Here is a 24,213-nt window from a genome sequence, read left to right as displayed (position 1 = left end):
ATTTCAAACAACCCAGGATTCAAATCATGAATACATAATGGACTTGGATTTACAACATTATAAATGAAATGTGCTCTATTTGAAAGTATTAAACCCCGATTCTTTTGTCCCCATGACAGAACAGAGAAAACCGACTCATAGTGTGTTAAAATATTGATATTTCTTTTATTCATTCATCTTCCGGAAGAGAGAGACCTCTGCACAGCTCAAACGCCAGTTGCAAGAGCTCTCTAACATTAGAATCATAAACTGTGGCTCATTTAGGTGTTATTTTGGTACTTTACATGTCACACAGTCTCAAACATTGCTTTTAAGGCAAGTTCCTCATTTCAGTGTCTTATCTATTAATATGCCTGTGCACTAAAACTTCCTGTTTTTCAGTCTGGCTGAGCACTTAGTTTGTGAGTTAAAAGTGGCCTTGTTCTACAAGCCTTTATTAAAGTACATAAAACAATATAATGAGCAGATACACATTAAAAATATTTCTCTTATCCCTAACAGAAGCAACTGGCCCCCCTCCCCTTTCGACGGCTTGTGTGTGAGACTTTAAATCATCAAACTGTAAATTTTAAATTGTTATTGATCCCTTTACCCCGAGTCCTAGAGTGTATATTTATTTTCTTACTCTTCTTATATTTATTGTTTGTTTACTTGCACTGCTGTAACTGGAGCCTCGTCGTCTCATCTCTCTATATACTGGACTGTAGCGGAGATGACAATAAAGTTTACTTTGACTTCAGCAGCGAGCAGGCGCACCGAAGGCTCACTTTTCGTGTACAGAATTTCGAAAAAACATCGGTGCAAATTATAAGTCTGTATTATAATGTCTGGTGTTTTCGTGTTTGTTGGTTTGTTTTTATTTTGTTTAACTTTGCGAGTTTGTTATTAGATGCTGCTACAGCCGGTCAGAAAATCATCCGCCGCCCCTCCCTCTCCTCTCTGCGCTGCAAGCAGCAGGCGCACCTCGCAAACGAAGGGCGCCCTTGCTCCCAGCAAATGGGCGATAGAAAACCGATCGGTGCTTATGCCATTCCCAATATGCGCTGGCATGACGTCGGGGCAGCACGAGTACGAGCATTTTTTTTTTTTTACCGATGCCCGTGATGCCGCCCCCCACCACGATGCCGCCCCGGGCAACCGCCCGTGTCGCCCGTATCTAAAACCGCTACTGCTCTCCATACTCCCTCCTATTTGCATCGTTTTGTGCAGCTCTCTGACTGAATCTGTCCGACAGAATCACTATAGCAAGAATAGTTTTTCAAACTAGGAAATATTCCAGTTTGAGAAAATGAAAAACAGAATCAATTATCTGTTAAACTAAATAATAAGTAGCTGTAATAATAATAAAAAATAAGCTTTAAACTGAGGCTGATTGTTTGTCTGTAGGTGATAAACGTCATAAACTGTTTTAGTCACTGAGCTTCCATCAACAGCATCACTGCTGATGTTTTTCAGCAGCAGAGGAGATCTGTGGTGTGGTTGGCAGGGCTGGCATGTGCCTGAAGCCCGGAGGAGACGACATCAGCTGCATCACCACTGGGGGGCGCTGTTGGTGGTGGGAATGTGGGAAGTACACGTCAGCGTAATCAACTCCATTCATGTCATCGTTAGCCTGACATCAAACTTCAGACTCTAAATGAAATGATAAAGTTACCCTCAGCCTGTGCATGAAGCAGAAATGAACAAAATAATGAAAATATCCAAAACACTAAACAAAACAAATCAACTGTACCACAAATAACAACAATCATCATCATCTCTAAAAATAATACTTAATAACAAATTAAAGATTTTATTATTGGACTGTTTTTAACTATCTGTACCTAATAAACTGGGAGCAGAGAGTCCACATTGACTTTGTGCATTCCTCATCCACATTCCACATATTAGCTGGTAGAAAGAGATGCTATAGTAAAAATCAAAGAGCTTAAAATCAGACCACAGTTTTACTTTGTTGTGAGCAGAGGTGGAGAGGCTGCAGAGGTCTGTGTTTTCATCTCCATCTGGTTGAAGGCTTTTGGTGTAGCGTACACTGAACACACTCCTGCAGGAGGTGAACTGCTCTGTCCGTCCTCCTCTCTGATCTCTTCACACAACTGGTTGTCCTGCAGAAGGAGATCAAAGCAGCTGCTTGATACAAATCAAGCTGTGATGAAGCTCAGGTGTCTCACAATTCCTAAAACTCACCTGTGTGATGTCACCACGCTCAGATTCCACAGGAGGTCCTGAAAAAACATCAGAAGATAAACATCAGTCTCTAAGACGTGTTCACCAAGTAGAACCTGAGGAAGTAAACTCAGGATCAACGATGATAACTGGCAGTAATCAGTTACTGATGCATGTGCCGCCAATATGAACCACAACAACAGCAAACTGAGAACAGTTCCTGTATATTTTTATTTGATCTTATTAAATATCATTTTAGTTAATTCACTACTTTAAGCTTTTAATTTAGTTTTAGTTAACTCTAATAACCTCGATGGACACACGTTTATCAGGCTGACTGTTACAGGAGAATTAAACAAACTTTGTACAAACTGATTATTTTGTTGAGGAAGAATCTCTGTGCCAGGCTCTGTTTGGCTTTTCTGTATATAAAATGATGACAATGATATTTTCCTGCTAAATAAACTGCATCTGTTGACAGACAGAAGCTGATTTCAGGCATTTTCTTTGCATTTTTCTCGTCTGACTCCTGTTGTTAGCACATAAATCTGTTTCCACTGTGACATGATGAGTAATTTCCTACAATGTGTACTCTTAAATGTTTACTATTAAAACTTGTTCACTGAGTATCAGACTCCAGGAAATGAATGTGCATTAGTGTGATGAGCTCTGAAGTGATGAAAACACTGTTGTCATGTGTTTCCTGTAGCCTCACCTCTGGGTTTAATGGCTCTGCTCTTCATCAGCAAAGATGCTAAAAAGATGCTGATGACAACGACCAGAATCAGACGCACATAAAGCAGCACATCTGCAAGAGGTTAACAGAGAAGATTTCTTTTATTCACACAGTGTAAACAGTTGTTACAGCAGTGGTGGTGGAACAACTGACCGCAGGCGTTTCCTCTCATAATTATGGGCGGGGCATATAAAGAGGAAAAGCTGTGCGCGGTCGTCAGCGTGTTACTCCTGTAGAGTCCTGAGTTGTTGTCTTTTTTTAATTTTTTATTGTGCATGAAATTATTTAATGAAGTAGTTACTCAGAAGCACAGAAAGTATTTAAACTTTCACCAAGTTTTCTGTGTTAAGTTCCTGCTGTTGTACTTTCTGCTAAAACTTGAGCAGCTCCTCATTCTGCTTCAAACACTCAGTAACAACTACAGCTCCCACAATGCATTCCTCTGTCTGTGTCTGTTACACTGACACTTGTGAAAAAGCTCTGAAACCAAACAGCGACTAATCACAGTCTGTATCTGTCATCCAGCACAGATGTCATGCAGTGCTGCTCTGAGGAAGTCAGCCTTGTTCTCTCTCAGCTGCTGAGGTGGAAACTTATTTCTCATTTATTTCTACAGTTTTTCTCTTTTATGTCACTGAAAGATCAGAGTGATTCTTCCACAGCTCGTAATGTGTCATTCTTGTGTAGTTCACTCATTAATGGATCTTCATCACATGTAAATCTACATACATATAAAAATCTATAACGTACCTGAACTTCCAGAGGAGGCTGATGAAGGTGTGGAGCTTCCTGAAGTTGAGCTTAAACTCTGTGTTGTTGGTGGTGTGGAGGCTGATGAGAGAAACACTGAAGCTGAAAAAGCTCTCAGAGTCCCGTTTGGTGTTGAAGTGGTTGAAGCTGTGAACAATGAAACCATCAGAGTCATAATAAGACCACTTGAAGCAGTTTATATATCTGCATGTGACTGACGTGGTTATGGGCTGTTTGACAGCAGAACTGATGAAACTTGATGTTTCAGATAAATATAACATCTGTAGGTGATTTGAAGGAAAAGTAGCTGCTTTTGAGACGTGAAGCTTCTGTCACACCTTCAAAGACAAACACGACTGTTAGCAGAAACTCACCTTCTGTGACAATCAGCTCAAAATCATTGACAAAATCAGGACTCCAGTCTCTGTCCCAATAGCACCTGTACCGTCCTGAGTCAGACTGTTTCAGCTGTGTGATGCTCACATACATAATATTATATGAGTTTTCATATTCAATGCTGTATCTGCCGTTCTGAGCTGCATCATCAGATGTTTCAACAAGAATGTTTCCATCTTCACATTTTTCCTTACAGAAGAGTTTCCTGCTTCCAGACAAATAAAGGTTAAATGCAACTGTGATGTTTCCTCCTTCCTCTGCTCTGTGGGTCTCAGTTTGTGCTTTGACCAAACCAGTGTTTCCATCCTGAAGTGCTGCTGAAAGAATGAACAATCATTAGTTACAATCTTACTATAGGTTAAATGTTTTTTAATTATAATTATTAATTTGAACTGATCACAGAAGTTCAGTTAACTTCACTTTTCAGTTTTTATATGCAAACTGCAAACTTCCTGTTTTATACACAAACACAAATCTGATGTGGAAGATTCAGAGTTTAAGGTTGTGAAAAAGATAAATAAAAGTCAAAATAAATTTTTGTATCTTTGATAACATCATCATCATCGTCAGCAGCAGCTATTTCTATATTTGTATGTGAAAGGAACATTTTAGTCGTGCTGCTAAACATCCAGTTCTCACGTTGTCACCGCTCACTGTGCTGTTGCTCTTCAGCTCATTAAGAGAAGAAATGAAACACAGAGTGTTTGTGTCATCAGCTCTACTATTATAAGTTTGTCTCTCATAGAAGAGTAGACGAAAAGTATTTGATTATAGATTCAGTGTCCAATAAAAAGTAGAAGTCTTCTGGGGATCAAACTGGTTTGAAACTAAAAATAATTTGCAAAGTGCAAAAATATTTGTGGAAACATTTAAATTCCACACAGATTTATATATTTCAAACTGGATATATTTCACAGATTTTCTTATACTTTCAATAACCTGCATGTTTAACCACAACAACCACTAACTATGAGTGAGAACAAGGAAATGAAGCAGGAAGTTTAAAATTAAAAAGTAAAATGGAGACAAATAAAAGTTAGAACAGAGAAAGTGACAGAAATAAGAAGAGAATTTACTCACTGAGGAAGATGAAGCAGAGCAAAGTGTGTTTCATCTCAGAGCTCTGATGGTTTAATGCTGCTTCTCTTCTTCTTCACTTCAAACCAGGAACTTCTTACTTATCTTAATGAGGAGGTCACGCCTTCAAACCACACACACACACACACACACACACACACACACACACACACACCTATACGGGTTTCTATGTATTGCAAGGACACTTTTTCCAAACCAGCCCAGGTGGTGGACTATGGGGACACCACTTTCCGCTTGCCCCTGAGAGATGCTGAATACGTCAAAAAATCTGTTTTGAGCCACAGAGCACAGATCTCACTTCAAAGTTCCTATACACGCAACACAACTAGAGATATAAGAACCTGTTTTTTTGCAACCTTATCAGGACATAGATAATTAGGTGAGAAGCCCCGCCTATGAAAATATTAGACATTTTAACACCCAACAGGATTTGTAAGGACACTGGCTATACAACACACATACCTGTCACCAAAGTATATTATAGGGCCAAAAATGAATAAGTGGGACATGGCTAAACTCAAACACTACTACTGCATATTAAAATTAATAGTTAACAAAACGTGGTCTTATGACAAAAATCGAACATCACAAAACACAAAGACCTGAATTTGAGAACTAGCTCAATGCAATTTGCAAAGACAAACCTTATTCTTAGATTTGTATTGGAGCCATCACATATTTATAATGTGAATTCCCTATAGTCTTTATGAAATGTCTAATGCTCAAGTCAAAGCAATACAGGGATAAGAGTTCCAAAGGTAACTTTTCAACCATGAATTTACAGGTCTTCTCTGTTAAAGGCTAGCAATTAAAGGTTAGATTTCCTAGTTGGTATATTATGCATTTACATTAAGCACATATCTTCCTTAATTTGAGTTATACAACTGCTGATGAGAATTTGCTTTTAGGAACTTTTCCCCTCAGTATAAGAAAGCCTCACTGAAAGACAAATATTCAGTTCCAAAAGAAAAGGTTCCAGGGTTGTGTATCTTCAGAGTTCTTGAATTGGTAATAAGATACATGCTCAAGCACAGAAAAGGTGCTTTTCACACATCATGTTCCCTTTAAGTACGGTCTTTAGAGACAAAAAAAAATTATATATATATATATATATATATATATATATATATATATATATATATAAATAATAGCCAATCTGATGGTGAATACTCAAGTTTATTTCAACAAGAACACGTGCTTTTTGCAAACATGACATATATGTCAAACATCTGTGTATATATTTTTGTAACTTGATTAATCGTTTAGCGGCTGTTCCTTTTTTTTAGAGTTATGCCGCGGTTCCTGACGAAGTCTCTCACATTTTGAACAGAGCGACTGTCTAATACAGGACGTTCAGCATTTTTACACTGTTTGATTTCTGTCACAGTGGCTAGTTTCCCATTTGCAATGTGCCCACGGAAATGTCTCATGACTGCTGCAATCTCTTTGGGAGACCATGGACATTTTTGTCTCCTTCGAGGATTTTCCCCTTCTGCGCCATTTCCAGGGAATGCTACAAGGGGGAGAGAAAATAAGATCAGCTTACTTTTGATTTGTTAATTATTAAGTTATTATAAAGTTACTCTTCAAGAACAATATGGATGTAAACATCAAATCCATTTCATGGTACACATATCAAAAAGAAGTCCAGGCATTAACCACAGCATTTTTTAACTTGGTTTAAATAGCTGTGGGGCTTTAGATTTACACGGGGGTTTGGCTTTTTGCCATGTTAGATAAATACAGTGTCTTAAAAGCTATATTCTGATTAGAAGATCTAGCTCGTTCTTTCCTGCAAAAACATTAACTCAAAGAAAACTATTAAAGATAGAACTTCTAACTATGTGAATGCCACGGGACACCCAATTACAAAGTGACATTAGTTCCCATCCAGTTTCATCATGTCCTCCTTTATTGTCCTCTACTTCCAATCATGCAGAATCCAGGTTCAACCCATTACTTCAGCTTTGTCCTCTGATCTTTTCACTTAGTTTGTCAAGCAAATTATTCCTCATTTCCACCACTCTTATTCTCATGTGATTTTGTACTGTAACAGTAGCCCAGTTCAGACCTGGCATTATGACAAGTTCTGGGTGATCAGATACAACCAGCATTAATGAAAACTCTAAAGATATCCAGGATACTTTGAGGACTCATTCAAGATCCAGTGATGTAAGGCACACATTTGTTTCCATTCCTCTGAAAGTCAAAACAATCTGTTCCGAAGACAATGTAGGACAGTCTACTCTGATGTCATACTCAGCAAAACAAGATGACTCACATGAAACCTCTTTCTCATTTGATAAAAACCGTGAAACATGGGAGATTAAAAAACATTTGAGTCAGAAATAACTCGTGCAAAAAAATATTAGTTTAAAGATGTACACATTTACAGAATCACCAACACTGACAATAAACTCTCATATTGTCTCTTAAAATAAAAATAAAAAGATTTCAATCAAAAGGTGATCTAACATGCCAATGTAGTTTTCATATATGGTTTAAAAAGCAAGATAAGCAGTTTCCCATCTTTGTTTTCGAATAGTTATGAACATTTGAACTGTTAATCAGGCTTTTGAAGATGATTAATGGTAAGTATTAATATGCAATATTAGTATTTAAGCTGAGTTTACTGGAGCTTTAAGTGAGCCAACTTTCAAGTCGATGTGTACTGTAAACCTATGCAGACAGATCAGTATTTAAGGCTTTACTCTCACCATCCACTGGAGCACAACTTGGGCGTCATCAAGATATTACAAAATAGAGCAAAGACACAGCGGCCAGGGAAGCACAAGAACATGACATCAAGAAGGCCCCGAGTAAATGAGGTTATCCCAGCTGGACTTTTGTCAAACCTGGGAAGGCACCTAAAGAACGCTCCAGCCAATCCAGGAGCGAAGAAGGACAAGAACAGCTGATACGGATTTTCTTAAAAGATAACGTCTCTGTGGCTTTCAAATCCCAAAACTGAAATAAGAACCAAAATAAGAAAAGTATTCTAATGTTGAACCTGAGAAGAAAATTCCTCATGCCAACTTTAAGGTCATACTGGATATTAGTCATGAACTATGCAATGTTTGTAAAATTCTGGCATGTCATATTGACCAAACTTTCATATCAGATCTTGTCAAACACTGTTACAGAGATAACCATTTGCTAGTCTGTTGTTCAAAGAATCTGTTCAAAGGTGTCTTGATATTTTAAAATATTTTATTCTTGTGGTACCTCATGATGTGCCTTCTCCAGCCGAGTCCACATCTGTAAATAGAAAAGTAAAACAAAAATATCACAAACAACATGAGTGGCTTGGTAATCATGGAAGAGCCATCAATATGCAGGGTGGTGGATAGTTATACCGTTTGAGGTGTTTGGAGGTTCCTCTACAGGTGGCATAGTACTCCTCCCTATAGTACAAGGAGTATTTTAGCTCAATATAGCAGTCACATTTTCTGTTCCTGTTTAGACTTTCCTTTAACACGAAAATAATTTTCACTAACAAGGAGAGAGGCACCCATAAATACAAGTAATCCTCAGGTCCATAGCTCAGTCCTAAAATGACTGAAGAAGTTTAAAGTTACATTGACCATTTCTTCAGCTGGCATATCAGTGAATTGTCATGATATATCTGCAGTACCAGTTAAAACTTTGGACACACCTGTTTATTCATTCTGAATTTGAATAAGCATTGTGTCTTTTCAAAGTAATCTTAACTGCATTTCCCAAAACTAGAAAGCATTTTACTAGAAATAAAACATAAAAGCCATCTACAAAGATGAAAGACATCAAAAATCCCGTCAAACACTGTTACAGAGATAACCATTTGCTAGTCTGTTGTTCAAAGATGTCTTAATATTTTAAAATATTTTATTCTTGTGGTACCTTGTGATGTGCCTTCTCCAGCCGAGTCCACATCTATAAATAGATAAGTAAAACAAAAATATCACAAACAATATGAGTGGCTTGGTAATCATGGAAGAGCCATCAATATGTAGGGTGATGGATAGTTATACCGTTTGAGGTGTTTGAAGGTTCCTCTACAGGTGGCATAGTACTCCTCCCTATAGTACAAGGAGTATTTTAGCTCAATATAGCAGTCACATTTTCTGTTCCTGTTTAGACTTTCCTTTAACAAGACAATGATTTTCACTAACAAGGAGAGAGGCATCCATAAATACAAGTAATCCTCAGGTCCATAGCTCAGTCCTAAAATGACTGAGGTCGCCAGTCTTGAATAGTGTAGCTCAATATTAATGCTCTGTTGCGTTGTGGTTGATTCATTTACACACATCTCTGGCTAGATATCTGTAGCATCACAACACAAAACTATCAATGTAAGTACTATTACATTTTTTGTACTGATCTGGTTAGACCTTTCTTTAGTGACATTATTTGACAGACATCAATCTTTATGACTATGTCAAGAATAGCTTAAGCAGTGTATTAACCTCAGCCCAAAACAAATTAAGACATTTTCAATACTTAAGACTTACAGTGCACATATAATCCTTACTACTACCTTTTAAATAACTATACCTGAAACATCTCACAATATTGCATTCAACTGAATACTACATAAATATGAGTTGTTTGTTGGTGCATTTACCCATTTTTGTTTGTGCTGGTGGGTATTCTTTGTCAGCCTCGCCGTCTTCACTCTCACCAGAGTCTGTCAAGTCTAGGTTATCTGACAAAAAAATATGTTAAGCAGCATCTTGATGCATTCTCAATCATCCAGGTAAGTAAATCTCCAAGAGTTGATTCTGTTCATCTGGACATAGCGTTTTGTGGGAAAAACGTTTCGTCACTCATCCAAGTGACTTCTTCAGTCTCAGCTTACTGCAGGTTTCCCCAATCTTATAAACAGTACATTTGCATAATGACTGAAACCAGCCCACTGAAGGAACAATGGGCTGGGAGGTCAGTTCCTTAATCTTAATTATGCAAATTCTCATGACCATTGATCAACAACCACTGACCAAAACCCACTGATCAAAGACCACTGATCAATAGCCATGAGTACCATACACAGAGAGTTGGGGAATGGCTGCAATCACAGCACTGTAAGATGGCCTTAGGCCCCCTCCTTGATTATGAATCGAGGCATTCTGAATGCATCAAGACGTTTTAACCCACTTTGGCAAGGACGGCCTGAAGCTTGTACGTCAGTATGAGCAAACAGCACGTAAGATGGTGGATTACAGGAACCACCTGAGATTCAGCCTCAGATGCAGACAAAACCGGATTACTCCTAAAAGTCTGCAAATGAGCTCTTCGTTAAAGGCTTCCGGGCAACAAAAATCCTCCAGAAGGCACAGCATCAGTTGCTTAATGAACGGGTGAGGCAAACAAATTTTACCATGGACATGCTAAAATCTCAAGAGGAGCGGATCCAACAGAGACTGACAATGCTTCTAGATGAGAATACTCTTAAAAAGGTGTTTGACTTTACTGAGAAGGCTCGTCTAGCACAGCACAAGAAGTCTAAGACCAGGCAACAAAGGAAGTTTGACTTACTTGTTGTACGTCGGAAACCACGGCAAAATACGGAGAGTGTCCTCAGTGACCAGAAGAGACAAGGATGCGACACAGAGGATGTGGACAAGTGGGTGAAGAATTTGTCTGACAGACAGCTCACCGAAACAGAGAAAAACATCCTTGCTCAAGGGCTGAATTTTGCTGTCACACCGGGACAAATCCCGCTAGTGGAGCTGATCACAGCCACAGAAACAGCAATTCGTAACAACAATATTGCAGAAATGGAAGCATAGCAACTACAGACGAAAGTTTTGGCCTGTCTCAGCAATGCAAAGCCCCCAGCATCCAAAATCACCATGGAGAGGAAGGTGCTCCACCTGGAGACTCTGTTGTCCTGCTGGGAGACTTCAATGCTCACGTGGGTAACGACAGCAAGACTTGGAGGGGCGTGATTGGGAGGAACGGCCTCCCTGATCTGAACCCGAGCGGTGTTTTGTTATTGGACTTCTGTGCAAATCACAGTTTGGCCATAACAAACACCTTGTTCGAACATAAGAGTGTCCACAAGTGCACGTGGCACCAGGACGCTCTAGGCCGCAGATCGATGATTGATTTTGTAATCGTATCACCAGACCTGCGAACATATGTTCTGGACACTCAGGTAAAGAGAGGGGCTGAGCTGTCAACTGATCACCACCTGGTGGTGAGTTGGATCAGGTGGCAGGAGAGGACGCTGGACAGAACCGGTGCACCTAAACGCTAGGGGTGCAACGATACTCGTATCGATATTGAACCGTTTGATACAGTGCTTTCGGTTCGGTACGCATATGTATCGAACAATACAACATTTTTAATTTATTTTATCAACTTCCCTTCTGACGATGCTGTCTGTGTTGAGCGCTCAGTGGATCTGCGCTCGACAGTGCAGCCTAGGCGGAGTAGTCGAACGCAGATTCACTGAGCGCAGGGCAAGCTAGCGAGACAGAAGCTAAGCTCGTTGCAACATGGCAAATTGAACCTCCCCCACCCTCATTCAGATCTGGCGTTTGGAACTATTTTGGTTTTCATGTGAAGTATGACCCTGAAGGTAAGCGCGTCATGGATTAAAGTAAAACAGTATGTTGGATGTGCCAGCAATGCTCAATTACATGGGTGGGAACTAGTGTGTTAGCGCAGTTAGCTCATTGTGTTGGCCGTCCAGCCCCACGCACAAGGCAATCCGCAGTAGCTCGTTAACGGAGGTGTTGTGTCGTTAACCTCATTTCAGATTAACGCTGACAGCACTAGTGGGAACACAACGAATATGACTGCACATTTACTCCGACATCATCCTAGTGCAAAGACAAGTGGAAGCAGACAAAAACAACAAGCACGCATGCTACAAACTTTACCCGAGTCATTTAGACAGCCGTTAGCACATGATTCTCCTTATGGGGACCTGATATATTTAATATGGTGCTGAGAATATAGCCCAGAAGAAGCGTATAGTATAGCTTTTATTTTGGAAAGAGCCATTTCTCTGTAATAAACTCTCTTTTCCAAAGATGAGTGATTCCTCAATCAGATACAGGGCTCGCAAAATATATGTCAATGCTTTTGCATTCTTTCAGAAATGTAGCTGGGTAATTATGTCATTGGCATCGGTGAGCCACTGTCAATATGTGACATATTGAAATTGCGTTTGAATTTGCGCTTGTTTTTTGCTTTCACTTTGCAATCGTGCGAACTGCGTATACAGAGCGACAGCACTGATTGGTGAGTGATGATAATTTGCGCACCAATTCCTCTGACATCTTATCAATCGTTAGCTTACTATGCAAACATGACAAGTGAAATCTCCCGCAGCAAGCTTAAACATGTGAGAGGTTGATCGCGCAGAGAATCGCTGAGCGTTATGTGAGTGCATGTGTAAAAGCAGCAGGATATATATTTTAGTTCTGCTGAGCCAAATAAGACAGGTCAGCGTGAAGAAGTGACAGCCAAACAAAGCTTACCACAAAACGGAAAAGTTATGACAAATCAGACTATAAGGCAAAAAGAAAGTGCAGCTTTATGGTTTCATGGACAAAAGAATTTCTGTGGCTGCAATATGACTAGCTAAATAACCAGGGCTGCACATAAGTGGTCCGCAGGTGCGCATTCGCTGTCAAAATAAAAAACGCGCACAAGATAAGAAGTTGCAACGCGTGTTTGCGTACATAGGATTTTCTGGAGGAGGACAGACATTTGTTTAGAACTCTTAAAGATGTTGAAGAAGCAAAATCCTTTAAGCAATTACTTTGGTGTTCCTTCACCTCCAAAGAAATGGAGTCTGAACCACAAAAGAAGCGCGTATTCTCAGAAAAGTGGTTGCAGGAGGTGAGCTGGCTTCAAACAAATGATGAACGCACAGAGATGTGGTGCAGAATGTGCCGTGAAAATTTAATAAATGACAAATTAATAAAAAGGCATGAACATTTTTTTTGTATCGAAAAAATATCGAACCGTGACACCAAAGTATCGAACTGAACCGAACCGTGAATTTTGTGTATCGTTGCACCCCTACTAAACGCGTAGTGAGGGTGTGCTGGGAACGTCTAGCAGAGGCCCCAATCCGCAAGATCTTCACACACACCTCCGGCAGAGCTTCAACAGCATTCCGAGGGAGACTGGGGACATTGAGTCCGAATGGACCATGATCAGCGTCTCCATTGCCGAAGCTGCTGCATTGAGCTGCGGCCGCAAGGTGGTTGGTGCCTGCCGTGGTGGTAATCACCTAACCAAATGGTGCACACCAGAGGTGAAAGGAGCCACCAGGCTGAAGAAGGAGTCCTATCAGGCTTGGTTAGCCTGTGGGACTCCGGAGGCAGTCGACAGGTATCGACAGGCCAAGCGGAATGCGGCTCGGGCAGTGGCTGAAGCAAAAACTCGGGTGTGGGAGGAGTTCGGGGAGGCCATGGAAAAAGACTTTCGGACTGCCTCGAAGAGATTCTGGCAAATCGTCAGGCGTCTCAGGAGGGGAATGCGGTGCTCTACCTGCGCTGTGTATAGTGCTGGCAGAGCGCTGCTGACGTCGACTGAGAAAATTGTCAGGCGGTGGAAGGAATACTTCGAGGACATCCTTAATCCCACTGACACGTCTTCCGAGGAGGAAGCAGAGTCTGGGGATGAGGGGAATGACCTACCAATTTCCGGGGGCGAGGTCACTGAGGCAGTTAAACAACTCCTTGGTGGCAGAGCCCCTGGTGTTGATGTGGTCCGCCCCGAGTTCCTGAAGGCTCTGGACGTTGTAGGGCTGTCCTGGTTGACACGCCTCTACAATGTTGCGTGGAGATCAGGGGCAGTACCCCTGGACTGGCAGACCGGGGTGGTGGTCCCCATCTTTAAGAAGGGAGACCGGAGTGTGTGTTCCAACTACAGGGGGCTCACACTCCTCAGCCTCCCTAGGAAAGTCTATGCCAGGGTGCTGGAAAGGAGAGTTCGTCTGCTAGTCGAACCTCTGATGCAGGAGGAACAATGCGGTTTTCGTCCTGGTCGCAGAACACTGGACCAGCTCTTTATCCTCTCAAGGATACTTGAGGGTGCATGGGAGTTTGCCCAACCAGTCTACATGTGTTTTGTGGACTTGGAGAAGGCATTCGACCGTGTCCCTCAGGGTGTCCTGTGGGAGGTGTTGCGGGAGTATGGTGTATCAGGCCGATTATTACGGGCCATTCGATCCCTATACAACCGTTGCCAGAGCTTGGTTCGCGTTGCCGGCAGTAAGTCGGACTCGTTCCCGGTGGGTGATGGGCTCCGCCAGGGCTGCCCTTTGTCACCGGTTTTGTTCATAATTCTTATGGACAGGATTTCTAGGCGCAGCCAAGAAGTGGAGGGCTTTCACTTTGGTGGCCTCAGAATCTCAAGTCTGCTTTTTGCGGATGATGTGGTTCTGTTGGCTTCATCGGGTGAGGGCCTCCAGCTCGCAATGGAACGGTTCGCAGCCGAGGGTGAAGCAGCGGGAATGAGGATCAGCACCTCCAAATCTGAGGCCATGGTTCTCAGCCGGAAAAGGGTGGAGTGCCCACTCCGGGTCGGGGATGAGTTCCTGCCCCAAGTGGAGGAGTTCAAGTATCTCGGGGTCTTGTTCACGAGTGATGGGAGAAGGGAGCCGGAGATTGACAGACGGATTGGGGCTGCGGCTGCAGTGATGCGGACGCTTCACCGGTCCGTCGTGGTGAAGAGGGTGACCGAAAGAACGAGATTGCGGACACAAGCAGCAGAAATGAGCTTCCTCCGAAGGGTGGCTGGCCTCTCCCTCAGATATAGGGTGAGAAGTTCGGCCATCCGGGAGGGGCTCAGAGTAGAGCCGCTGCTGCTCCACATTGAAAGGTGCCAGCTGAGGTGGTACGGGCATCTGACAAGGATGCCTCCTGGGCGCCTCCTGGGCGCCTCCTGGGCGCCTCCTGGGCGCCTCCTGGGCGAGGTGTTCCGGGCATGTCCCACCGGGAGGAGGCCCCGGGGCAGGCCAGGACACGCTGGAGAGATTATATCTCTCGGCTGGCCTGGGGACGCCTTGGTGTTCCCCCGGATAAGCTGGAGGAGGTGGCTGGGGAGAGGGAGGTCTGGGCCTCTGCTTAGGCTGCTGCCCCTGCGACCCGGCCTCGGATAAAGCGGATGAAGATGGATGGATGGACGGGTGAGAGATGTCATTACGGAGGCAGATGAAACCATGGTCTTGTACGACGTTACATCTCTCTTCACTTGCATCCCAGTCACGGAAGCATTGAAGGTAGTCCGTAAGAGATTATGACACCAACCTCAGCAACAGGACCACTCTCAGCATCGACCAAGTGTGTTTGCTTTTGGAACTGTGTCTTCATTCCACCTACTTCACATACAAGGGTCAGTTCTACAGGCAGAAACATGGGTGTGCCATGGGCTCCCCAGTTTCACCCATCGTGGCCAATTTGTACATGGAAGAAGTGGAAAAGAGGGCTTTGCTATCCTACCCTGGAACACCACCAATCCATTGGTTCAGGTATGTGGATGACACCTGGGTGAAAATCAAATCTCAGGACGTACCACAATTCACGGATCACATTAACTCTGTGGACCGACACATGAAATTCACCAGGGAGGCTATGAAAAGTGGCAGGTTAGCTTTCTTAGACTGAGATTTCCATCAGTAATGGGGGACATCTAAAAGCTGACGTGTACCGTAAACCTACACATACGGATCAGTATTTAAGGTTTGACTCTCATCATCCACTGGAGCACAAACTGGGTGTCATTAGGAGCGAACACCATCCCCACTGACACAGCGGCCAAGGAGGCAGAAGAACATCACATCAGGAAGGCCCTGAGTAAATGTGGTTATCCCAGCTGGACTTTTGTCAAAGCTGGGACGGCTCCTAAAGAAAGCTCCAGCCAATCCAGGAGAGAAGGACAACTGCTGCCCAAACGAAAACCTGTAGTGATCCCATATGTGTCAGGAGTATCGGAGCAGTTGAGACGCATTTTATCTAAACACTGGGTCTCTGTGGCTTTCAAACCCCAAAACACTGCGCCAAAAACTAGTCCACCCCAAGGATCGGGTCCCCCGACACAAACAGAGTAAAATAGTGTACGCTGTTAAGTGCCAGGAGGATGGCCAGGATTTATACATCGGGGAAACCAAACAACCTCTGGCGAAGCGCATGGCACAACACAGAAGAGCTCTCTGTGAATGGTATTCATGGCCATTGATCAGTGGTCTTTGATCAGTGGGTTTTGGTCAGTGGTTGCTGATCAATGGTCGTGAGAATTTGCATAATTAAGATTAAGGACTGACCTCCAAGCCCATTGTTCCTTCAGTGGGCTGGTTTCAGTCATTATGCAAATGTACTGTTTATAAGATTGAAACCTGCAGTCAGCAGAGACTGAAGAAGTCACTTGGATGAGTGACGAAACATTTCTCCCACAAAACACTATGTCCAGATGAACAGAATCAACTTCAGCTATGTCCAGATGAACAGAATCAACTTCAGCTATGTCCAGATGAACAGAATCAACTTTTTGGAGATGTTAAACAGCAGGTACAAACATTCCTTGTTTCTCTTAACAGCTTTAATGTAAAAGTAAGGTTATTAAATATATTGTGTTAAGAACACTCAAAAGCTTAAAAACTAGACACCTTAAAATACTATCTACTTAGAAATACCTTCAATTTCAATCTCTTCCAATGTTTTGCCTTGGAGATTTCCAAGGGTCCCTTTCTCCATGGCAAGTAGTAGTTTTGATATTTTTGCCAGCTGGGTTGTAGCCTCTGGAAGTCTGTAAAATTCTCTGTGGACACGGATATCATGGCCTAGAAAGTCAGCAACTTGGTCAAGCTCGTGATTTTTTAGGTTCAAGACGTGTGACAAAGTTGCAACATGCTTGCGTAGCTGTGTTGACCTAAGGAGTTCAGGACTTTGTGCACCACAGTCATTTGCATAAATCCTGAGACAGTCCTGTCCTCTGTAAGGAGTCAAACAGTTGGGTCTTGCAAAGAGGAAGGGGTTTTCTTCCGGGACTCCACACTCTAGTCTTCTGCTTATGAGCTGCGTTAGGGCTTCAACCATGTCTGGTGATAACAGTACAGCAACCTGCTCATCAACTTCAAAGGAGGACGATGCCATGGGCACATCACCTTGAGAACGGTCAGGGTGCTCTGAAACCTTGTGCAAGCAAACACAAAAGTACATTAACATCCATTCAACACAGATACGTTGAGACTATACAATACAGTTATGAAGGTACACTGGTTATTGACATAAATGAGGTAAATGTAATGAAGTAATATTGAGTGAAAATTAATTCTCCAGTGTGAACCAACATGACACTCGGCAGTATCCACACACAGTCCTCATAATGTAGGTATCTTACATTAACCAACACTATAGGACTTGTGTCTAACACCCTCACTATCAACATCCAAACAACTCGGCTGTGTTCTTGTTGCAATAATAACACCACCAGAAAATTAGTCACCTGCTCATCAACTTCAAAGGAGGACGATGCCATGGGCACAGCAGCTTGAGAACGGTCAGGGTGCTCTGAAACCTTGTGCAAGCAAACACAAAAGTACATTAACATCCATTCAACACAGATATGTTGAGACTATACAATACAGTTATGAAGGTACACTGGTTATTGACATAAATGAGGTAAATGTAATGAAGTAATATTGAGTGAAAATTAATTCTCCAGTGTGAACCAACATGACTCTCGGCAGTATCCACACACAGTCCTCATAATAATGTACCTGAAAGCTTCATACACTGCAGGGTCTCTGTTACACACAGACTTGAGAGCCCATCTTTCAATAGACTTACGCATCCAAAACACACACAGTCCTCATAATGTAGGTATCTTACATTAACCAACACTATAGGACTTGTGTCTAACACCCTCACTATCAACATCCACACAACTCGGCTGTGTTCTTGTTGCAATAATAACAACACCAGAAAATTAGTCACCTGCTCATCAACTTCAAAGGAGGACGATGCCATGGGCACAGCAGCTTGAGGACGGCCAGGGTGCTCTGAAACCTTGTGCAAGCAAACACAAAAGTACATTAACATCCATTCAACACAGATATGTTGAGACTATACAATACAGTTATGAAGGTACACTGGTTATTGACATAAATGAGGTAAATGTAATGAAGTAATATTGAGTGAAAATTAATTCTCCAGTGTGAACCAACATGACTCTCGGCAGTATCCACACACAGTCCTCATAATAATGTACCTGAAAGCTTCATACACTGCAGGGTCTCTGTTACACACAGACTTGAGAGCCCATCTTTCAATAGACTTACGCATCCAAAACACACACAGTCCTCATAATGTAGGTATCTTACATTAACCAACACTATAGGACTTGTGTCTAAAACCCTCACTATCAACATCCAAACAACTCGGCTGTGTTCTTGTTGCAATAATAACAACACCAGAAAATTAGTCACCTGCTCATCAACTTCAAAGGAGGACAATGCCATGGGCACAGCAGCTTGAGGACGGCCAGGGTGCTCTGAAACCTTGTTCAAGCAAACACAAAAGTACATTAACATCCATTCAACACAGATACGTTGAGACTATACAATACAATTATGAAGGTACACTGGTTATTGACATAAATGAGGTAAATGTAATGAATTAATATTGAGTGAAAATTAATTCTCCAGTGTGAACCAACATGACACTCGGCAGTATCCACACACAGTCCTCATAATGTAGGTATCTTACATTAACCAACACTATAGGACTTGTGTCTAACACCCTCACTATCAACATCCAAACAACTCGGCTGTGTTCTTGTTGCAATAATAACAACACCAGAAAATTAGTCACCTGCTCATCAACTTCAAAGGAGGACGATGCCATGGGCACAGCAGCTTGAGAACGGTCAGGGTGCTCTGAAACCTTGTGCAAGCAAACACAAAAGTACATTAACATCCATTCAACACAGATACGTTGAGACTATACAATACAATTATGAAGGTACACTGGTTATTGACATAAATGAGGTAAATGTAATGAAGTAATATTGAGTGAAAATTAATTCTCCAGTGTGAACCAACATGACTCTCGGCAGTATCCACACACAGTCCTCATAATAATGTACCTGAAAGCTTCATACACTGCAGGGCCTCTGTTACACACAGACTTGAGAGCCCATCTTTCAATAGACTTACGCATCCAAAACACACACAGTCCTCATAATGTAGGTATCTTACATTAACCAACACTATAGGACTTGTGTCTAACACCCTCACTATCAACATCCACACAACTCGGCTGTGTTCTTGTTGCAATAATAACAACACCAGAAAATTAGTCACCTGCTCATCAACTTCAAAGGAGGACGATGCCATGGGCACAGCAGCTTGAGGACGGCCAGGGTGCTCTGAAACCTTGTGCAAGCAAACACAAAAGTACATTAACATCCATTCAACACAGATACGTTGAGACTATACAATACAATTATGAAGGTACACTGGTTATTGACATAAATGAGGTAAATGTAATGAATTAATATTGAGTGAAAATTAATTCTCCAGTGTGAACCAACATGACACTCGGCAGTATCCACACACAGTCCTCATAATGTAGGTATCTTACATTAACCAACACTATAGGACTTGTGTCTAACACCCTCACTATCAACATCCAAACAACTCGGCTGTGTTCTTGTTGCAATAATAACAACACCAGAAAATTAGTCACCTGCTCATCAACTTCAAAGGAGGACGATGCCATGGGCACAGCAGCTTGAGAACGGTCAGGGTGCTCTGAAACCTTGTGCAAGCAAACACAAAAGTACATTAACATCCATTCAACACAGATACGTTGAGACTATACAATACAATTATGAAGGTACACTGGTTATTGACATAAATGAGGTAAATGTAATGAAGTAATATTGAGTGAAAATTAATTCTCCAGTGTGAACCAACATGACTCTCGGCAGTATCCACACACAGTCCTCATAATAATGTACCTGAAAGCTTCATACACTGCAGGGCCTCTGTTACACACAGACTTGAGAGCCCATCTTTCAATAGACTTACGCATCCAAAACACACACAATCCTCATAATGTAGGTATCTTACATTAACCAACACTATAGGACTTGTGTCTAACACCCTCACTATCAACATCCACACAACTCGGCTGTGTTCTTGTTGCAATAATAACAACACCAGAAAATTAGTCACCTGCTCATCAACTTCAAAGGAGGACGATGCCATGGGCACAGCAGCTTGAGGACGGCCAGGGTGCTCTGAAACCTTGTGCAAGCAAACACAAAAGTACATTAACATCCATTCAACACAGATACGTTGAGACTATACAATACAGTTATGAAGGTACACTGGTTATTGACATAAATGAGGTAAATGTAATGAATTAATATTGAGTGAAAATTAATTCTCCAGTGTGAACCAACATGACACTCGGCAGTATCCACACACAGTCCTCATAATGTAGGTATCTTACATTAACCAACACTATAGGACTTGTGTCTAACACCCTCACTATCAACATCCAAACAACTCGGCTGTGTTCTTGTTGCAATAATAACACCACCAGAAAATTAGTCACCTGCTCATCAACTTCAAAGGAGGACGATGCCATGGGCACAGCAGCTTGAGAACGGTCAGGGTGCTCTGAAACCTTGTGCAAGCAAACACAAAAGTACATTAACATCCATTCAACACAGATACGTTGAGACTATACAATACAATTATGAAGGTACACTGGTTATTGACATAAATGAGGTAAATGTAATGAAGTAATATTGAGTGAAAATTAATTCTCCAGTGTGAACCAACATGACTCTCGGCAGTATCCACACACAGTCCTCATAATAATGTACCTGAAAGCTTCATACACTGCAGGGTCTCTGTTACACACAGACTTGAGAGCCCATCTTTCAATAGACTTACGCATCCAAAACACACACAGTCCTCATAATGTAGGTATCTTACATTAACCAACACTATAGGACTTGTGTCTAAAACCCTCACTATCAACATCCAAACAACTCGGCTGTGTTCTTGTTGCAATAACAACAACACCAGAAAATTAGTCACCTGCTCATCAACTTCAAAGGAGGACGATGCCATGGGCACAGCAGCTTGAGGACGGCCAGGGTGCTCTGAAACCTTGTGCAAGCAAACACAAAAGTACATTAACATCCATTCAACACAGATAAGTTGAGACTATACAATACTACACTACACTACGGTAAATGTAAATATAATATGTACCTTTACTCTCCATGGCCAGTCAGAGTCACCGTAGTTGTATGTTATTGCTTCCCCCGGCTTGATGTCTTTTATGGCAAATAAACAGAGATGAGGCTTTCCATTTACTGTGATTGTCCTCATTTTGCTGTTTGGGCTCACGTGATCGTCATTCACCAGTCTGCCCAAGGAGCCATCCTCTCTGGCTGCATCAATGCTGAGATAACAAAAAATGTAAGACACAAAATTACACAAGGTTTATAAAAAGGCTGAACAATTTGATTACATTTTTAATTATATGGATTTGTAACAAGCTAGCAGTTTGTCTTAATGTGGTCGTCACAACTTTTGCAAAAAGTAGGCTGAAAAATGAATTTTTTTAATTTACATACCACAATTGTTGTCCATTGTACCTGAATTCAAAAAGAAAAACCTTTAAGGCGTCATGGTACAATCTTGTTCTGTTTTCATATTCCTTCTTGGTTACAACGTCTCCGCGATATTCCAGAAGGAAGTCTCCTTTGTTATAGTTGCACCTACTAACCACTCCTCGACCTTACAAAGAAAATAGAAAATGTCAACATGGGTCTACTACAATGGTTAAACTTATGACTGTGCCAAAAATCCTCAACAAGTATCCTAGTACCTCACCTTTTACTGAATTTATGAATTTCACTTCAAATCCATCTTTGTCCTGCCCCAAAGATGAAAATTTTACTGCTTCATCTTTTGGTTTAATTTTTGCTCTCGGGGGCCTCATTGCAATACACTGTCTCAGAAAAAGAAAAAAAAATAGTACAATTTATTTAATATTTCAGGAAAATAGTTGATAATGAAAACTGATCTTTCACAGGAGGTGTCTTTAACCCTCTGGAGTCAATGGTATAATCGGCTGTTTTTGACTACTTTTGATTTAATTGTTTTATCGGCTCATGTTCATTTATCCACCACAATAGGAAATGAGATTGTTGGGTTTTTCTCTGCATCTATGAAGCGCCTTGAGGCGACTTTTGTTGTGATTTGGCGCTATATAAATAAAATTGAATTGAGAGGCAATAATGTATCTATGTTTTGTTTTTTAAGAAAATACCGTTTTTATATTTTCCTGCACTAAACTTGACGACAGTTTTCAGGAAAAAGCGTAAATTGTGTATCATAACTCTGGTTTTACTTGGCCTATCAACACATTTTTAAAAACTGTTATATACGCATGTTGCTGATACACCGTAAATTGGTCATATAATCTGCACTCCAGAGAGTTAAATGTTAGCTACTTTGGTTATCTGAAATGTCTCATTAATAGCGTGTCACCTATATTTCAGCGTTGCTTAAAATCTGGAGACAGTGGGATGGATGAATAAATAATAACATCTCAGTAATTTCAAATGTTACAGTTTAACTAAAAAGGTGTGTGTTAGACTAGGTATTTAACCTTGACTAATTAAATACACAACCGCGTGTCATCAAAAAAGCTAGCTTTAGCATGAGAATTACATTGAAATACAAAACTCAATCAAGGAATATACACCAAAGAAAAATCTCAACAAAACTAAATCTGACCAGTTGCTGGGCTACAAAGCTGGCAAAATTCGAAAGTTTAAAGTTTAAAGTTACCTGTTGGCTTCTCCACACCAGCGTCGGTGTCGGTACTCCTCAACTCGAAGTCACGAAGTGAGGGGGAGGGGTGAAAAACAGCTCATTGGCTAAAAAGTGGTCAGGTGATGAGAGTTCTGACTTTTTTATGGAATTTCAGTGAAACATTTACAGTGACGAAGGACTGAGTTTTATTGCATTTGTTTGTTTATAGGAAATTCCTCTTTTAAAAAGTATTTAGTTATTTATTTGAGGCAAAGGTACACTACAAGGGAATACATGTTTCCTCACACACCACCAGCCGAGGTCCACCACTGAAGCAATGGTTTTACACTTGCATCTGCATATGTTAAACAAATCTGAGATTCAACCAACAACATAGTGTGACATATTTTAGATCCTTATGTTAAACCAGCATGTATCAAGATGTGGCTTTCTTCGGAAAAATGTATTTAATTATTATATTTTTGTTCTGATCTTTTGTTTGAAGATACAGAAGGTGCATCCTGAAACCAATGAATTTATCACTAGCAATTATGGACAGTTTGAGAAACCAAACATTGTTTTGTTTAGCAGTACAGAATAAATGAGATCATATGATATGACTAAAAAAATCTGAAACTAATAAATCCTATGGAAATTATACAGTGTAAAATTGGCTCTGTTTACAATATAGAACAAGCAGAACAAAACCTTAAAGAAACATGCCATTTTCCTGCATTAGTTATTAGTTATAACAACAAACTTGACAGATTAAATGCAAAACATGTATGTTAGGTTGAATAGATATGATAATTTGATAGTAGTTATTGAGTGAGTAGTTGTTTGGCTGTGTGTTATAGACAGGGGTGCACATAACTGGTACGCAGGTACGAATGCGTGACAAAAATTAGGAATGCGTAGTGACACTTTGCGTACTTGACTGTCTCATTTAATCTTATATGTGTTGCTTGTCACCAGCTAAATGTCCAAAAAAACAACAGACATTAAGCAGCTTCTTTGGTGTGCCACCACTAGCTAAGAAACACCAACCAGAGCCAGAGAAAAGACTTTTTTCAGAAAAGTGGCTCCAAGATGTGCCGTGGCTTGAAGCTAACAATCACATCCACATCTAGCAGACAAATCAGGTGTGTTTTTTAAAGGCTCAAAGAATTTTGACCATCCTTTATTTGACAAACATGAAAAAAAGTAAGGTGTCACGGTTCTGGGTCATTTTGACCCAGCATTTTGAGTTCTTGTGTTTTGGTTTAATTTTGGATTGTAT

The 24,213-nt window shown here is 41.2% G+C and overlaps 3 protein-coding genes across 4 annotated transcripts; all 3 read right to left on the bottom strand.

The window, feature by feature from the left end:
- Window positions 1-1,946: 1,946 nt before the first annotated feature.
- LOC148097037 (uncharacterized) lies at window positions 1,947-5,162 on the bottom strand. The gene is made up of 6 exons (XM_087833657.1): window positions 5,129-5,162; window positions 4,027-4,365; window positions 3,653-3,799; window positions 2,882-2,974; window positions 2,188-2,225; window positions 1,947-2,105 (listed from the first exon to the last, which is right to left on the bottom strand). The coding sequence occupies exons 1-6, from the start codon at window positions 5,160-5,162 to the stop codon at window positions 1,947-1,949; spliced, it is 810 nt and encodes a 269-aa protein (XP_087689783.1).
- A 1,141-nt stretch (window positions 5,163-6,303) lies between these two features.
- Window positions 6,304-17,313, bottom strand: LOC148097036 (uncharacterized). Of its 2 annotated transcripts, none has more exons than XM_087834278.1 (5): window positions 16,782-17,276; window positions 9,750-9,830; window positions 9,157-9,204; window positions 9,026-9,058; window positions 6,304-6,659 (listed from the first exon to the last, which is right to left on the bottom strand). In XM_087834278.1, the coding sequence occupies exons 1-5, from the start codon at window positions 17,239-17,241 to the stop codon at window positions 6,409-6,411; spliced, it is 873 nt and encodes a 290-aa protein (XP_087690404.1). In that variant the 5' UTR covers window positions 17,242-17,276; the 3' UTR covers window positions 6,304-6,408. The 2 variants fall into 2 exon arrangements, with proteins under 2 accessions (XP_087690404.1, XP_087690405.1); XM_087834279.1 differs by lacking the exon at window positions 6,304-6,659 and adding an exon at window positions 8,458-8,550 and having other exon boundaries at window positions 16,782-17,313.
- Window positions 17,314-17,853: 540 nt separating this feature from the next.
- LOC148097035 (N-lysine methyltransferase KMT5A-B-like) lies at window positions 17,854-23,866 on the bottom strand. The gene is made up of 6 exons (XM_087834280.1): window positions 22,668-23,866; window positions 22,008-22,125; window positions 21,749-21,911; window positions 21,381-21,573; window positions 20,713-20,784; window positions 17,854-18,156 (listed from the first exon to the last, which is right to left on the bottom strand). The coding sequence occupies exons 2-6, from the start codon at window positions 22,114-22,116 to the stop codon at window positions 17,854-17,856; spliced, it is 840 nt and encodes a 279-aa protein (XP_087690406.1). The 5' UTR covers window positions 22,117-22,125; window positions 22,668-23,866.
- Window positions 23,867-24,213: the final 347 nt, after the last annotated feature.

This window comes from Neolamprologus brichardi, chromosome 20 (genome assembly GCF_056152115.1).
Source record: "Neolamprologus brichardi isolate AB-2024 chromosome 20, ASM5615211v1, whole genome shotgun sequence".
In the NCBI taxonomy this organism is placed as follows: domain Eukaryota; kingdom Metazoa; phylum Chordata; class Actinopteri; order Cichliformes; family Cichlidae; genus Neolamprologus; species Neolamprologus brichardi.
The sequence above is the reverse complement of the archived record's forward strand: the minus strand, read 5'-3'. Positions and strand labels throughout refer to the sequence as shown.

Excerpts from the sequence above, each read along its gene's own strand:
- LOC148097037 (XM_087833657.1), bottom strand. The coding sequence starts at position 5,162 with ATGAAACACACTTTGCTCTGCTTCATCTTCCTCA. Across the intron at positions 2,226-2,881 it reads CAGAGCCATTAAACCCAGAG|GACCTCCTGTGGAATCTGAG; the intron begins GTGAGGCTACAG and ends ATGTTTTTTCAG. Across the intron at positions 2,106-2,187 it reads AGCGTGGTGACATCACACAG|GACAACCAGTTGTGTGAAGA; the intron begins GTGAGTTTTAGG and ends CTCCTTCTGCAG.
- LOC148097036 (XM_087834278.1), bottom strand. The coding sequence starts at position 17,241 with ATGGCATCGTCCTCCTTTGAAGTTGATGAGCAGGTTGCTGTACTGTTA. Across the intron at positions 9,831-16,781 it reads GGAAGAGATTGAAATTGAAG|ATAACCTAGACTTGACAGAC; the intron begins GTATTTCTAAGT and ends TTTTTTTGTCAG. Across the intron at positions 6,660-9,025 it reads TGGAGAAGGCACATCACAAG|CATTCCCTGGAAATGGCGCA; the intron begins GTACCACAAGAA and ends TCCCCCTTGTAG.
- LOC148097035 (XM_087834280.1), bottom strand. The coding sequence starts at position 22,116 with ATGAGGCCCCCGAGAGCAAAAATTAAACCAAAAGATGAAGCAGTAAAA. Across the intron at positions 20,785-21,380 it reads ACTGGCCATGGAGAGTAAAG|GTTTCAGAGCACCCTGACCG; the intron begins GTACATATTATA and ends TGCTTGCACAAG. Across the intron at positions 18,157-20,712 it reads CCTTTGAAGTTGATGAGCAG|GTTTCAGAGCACCCTGGCCG; the intron begins GTGACTAATTTT and ends TGCTTGCACAAG.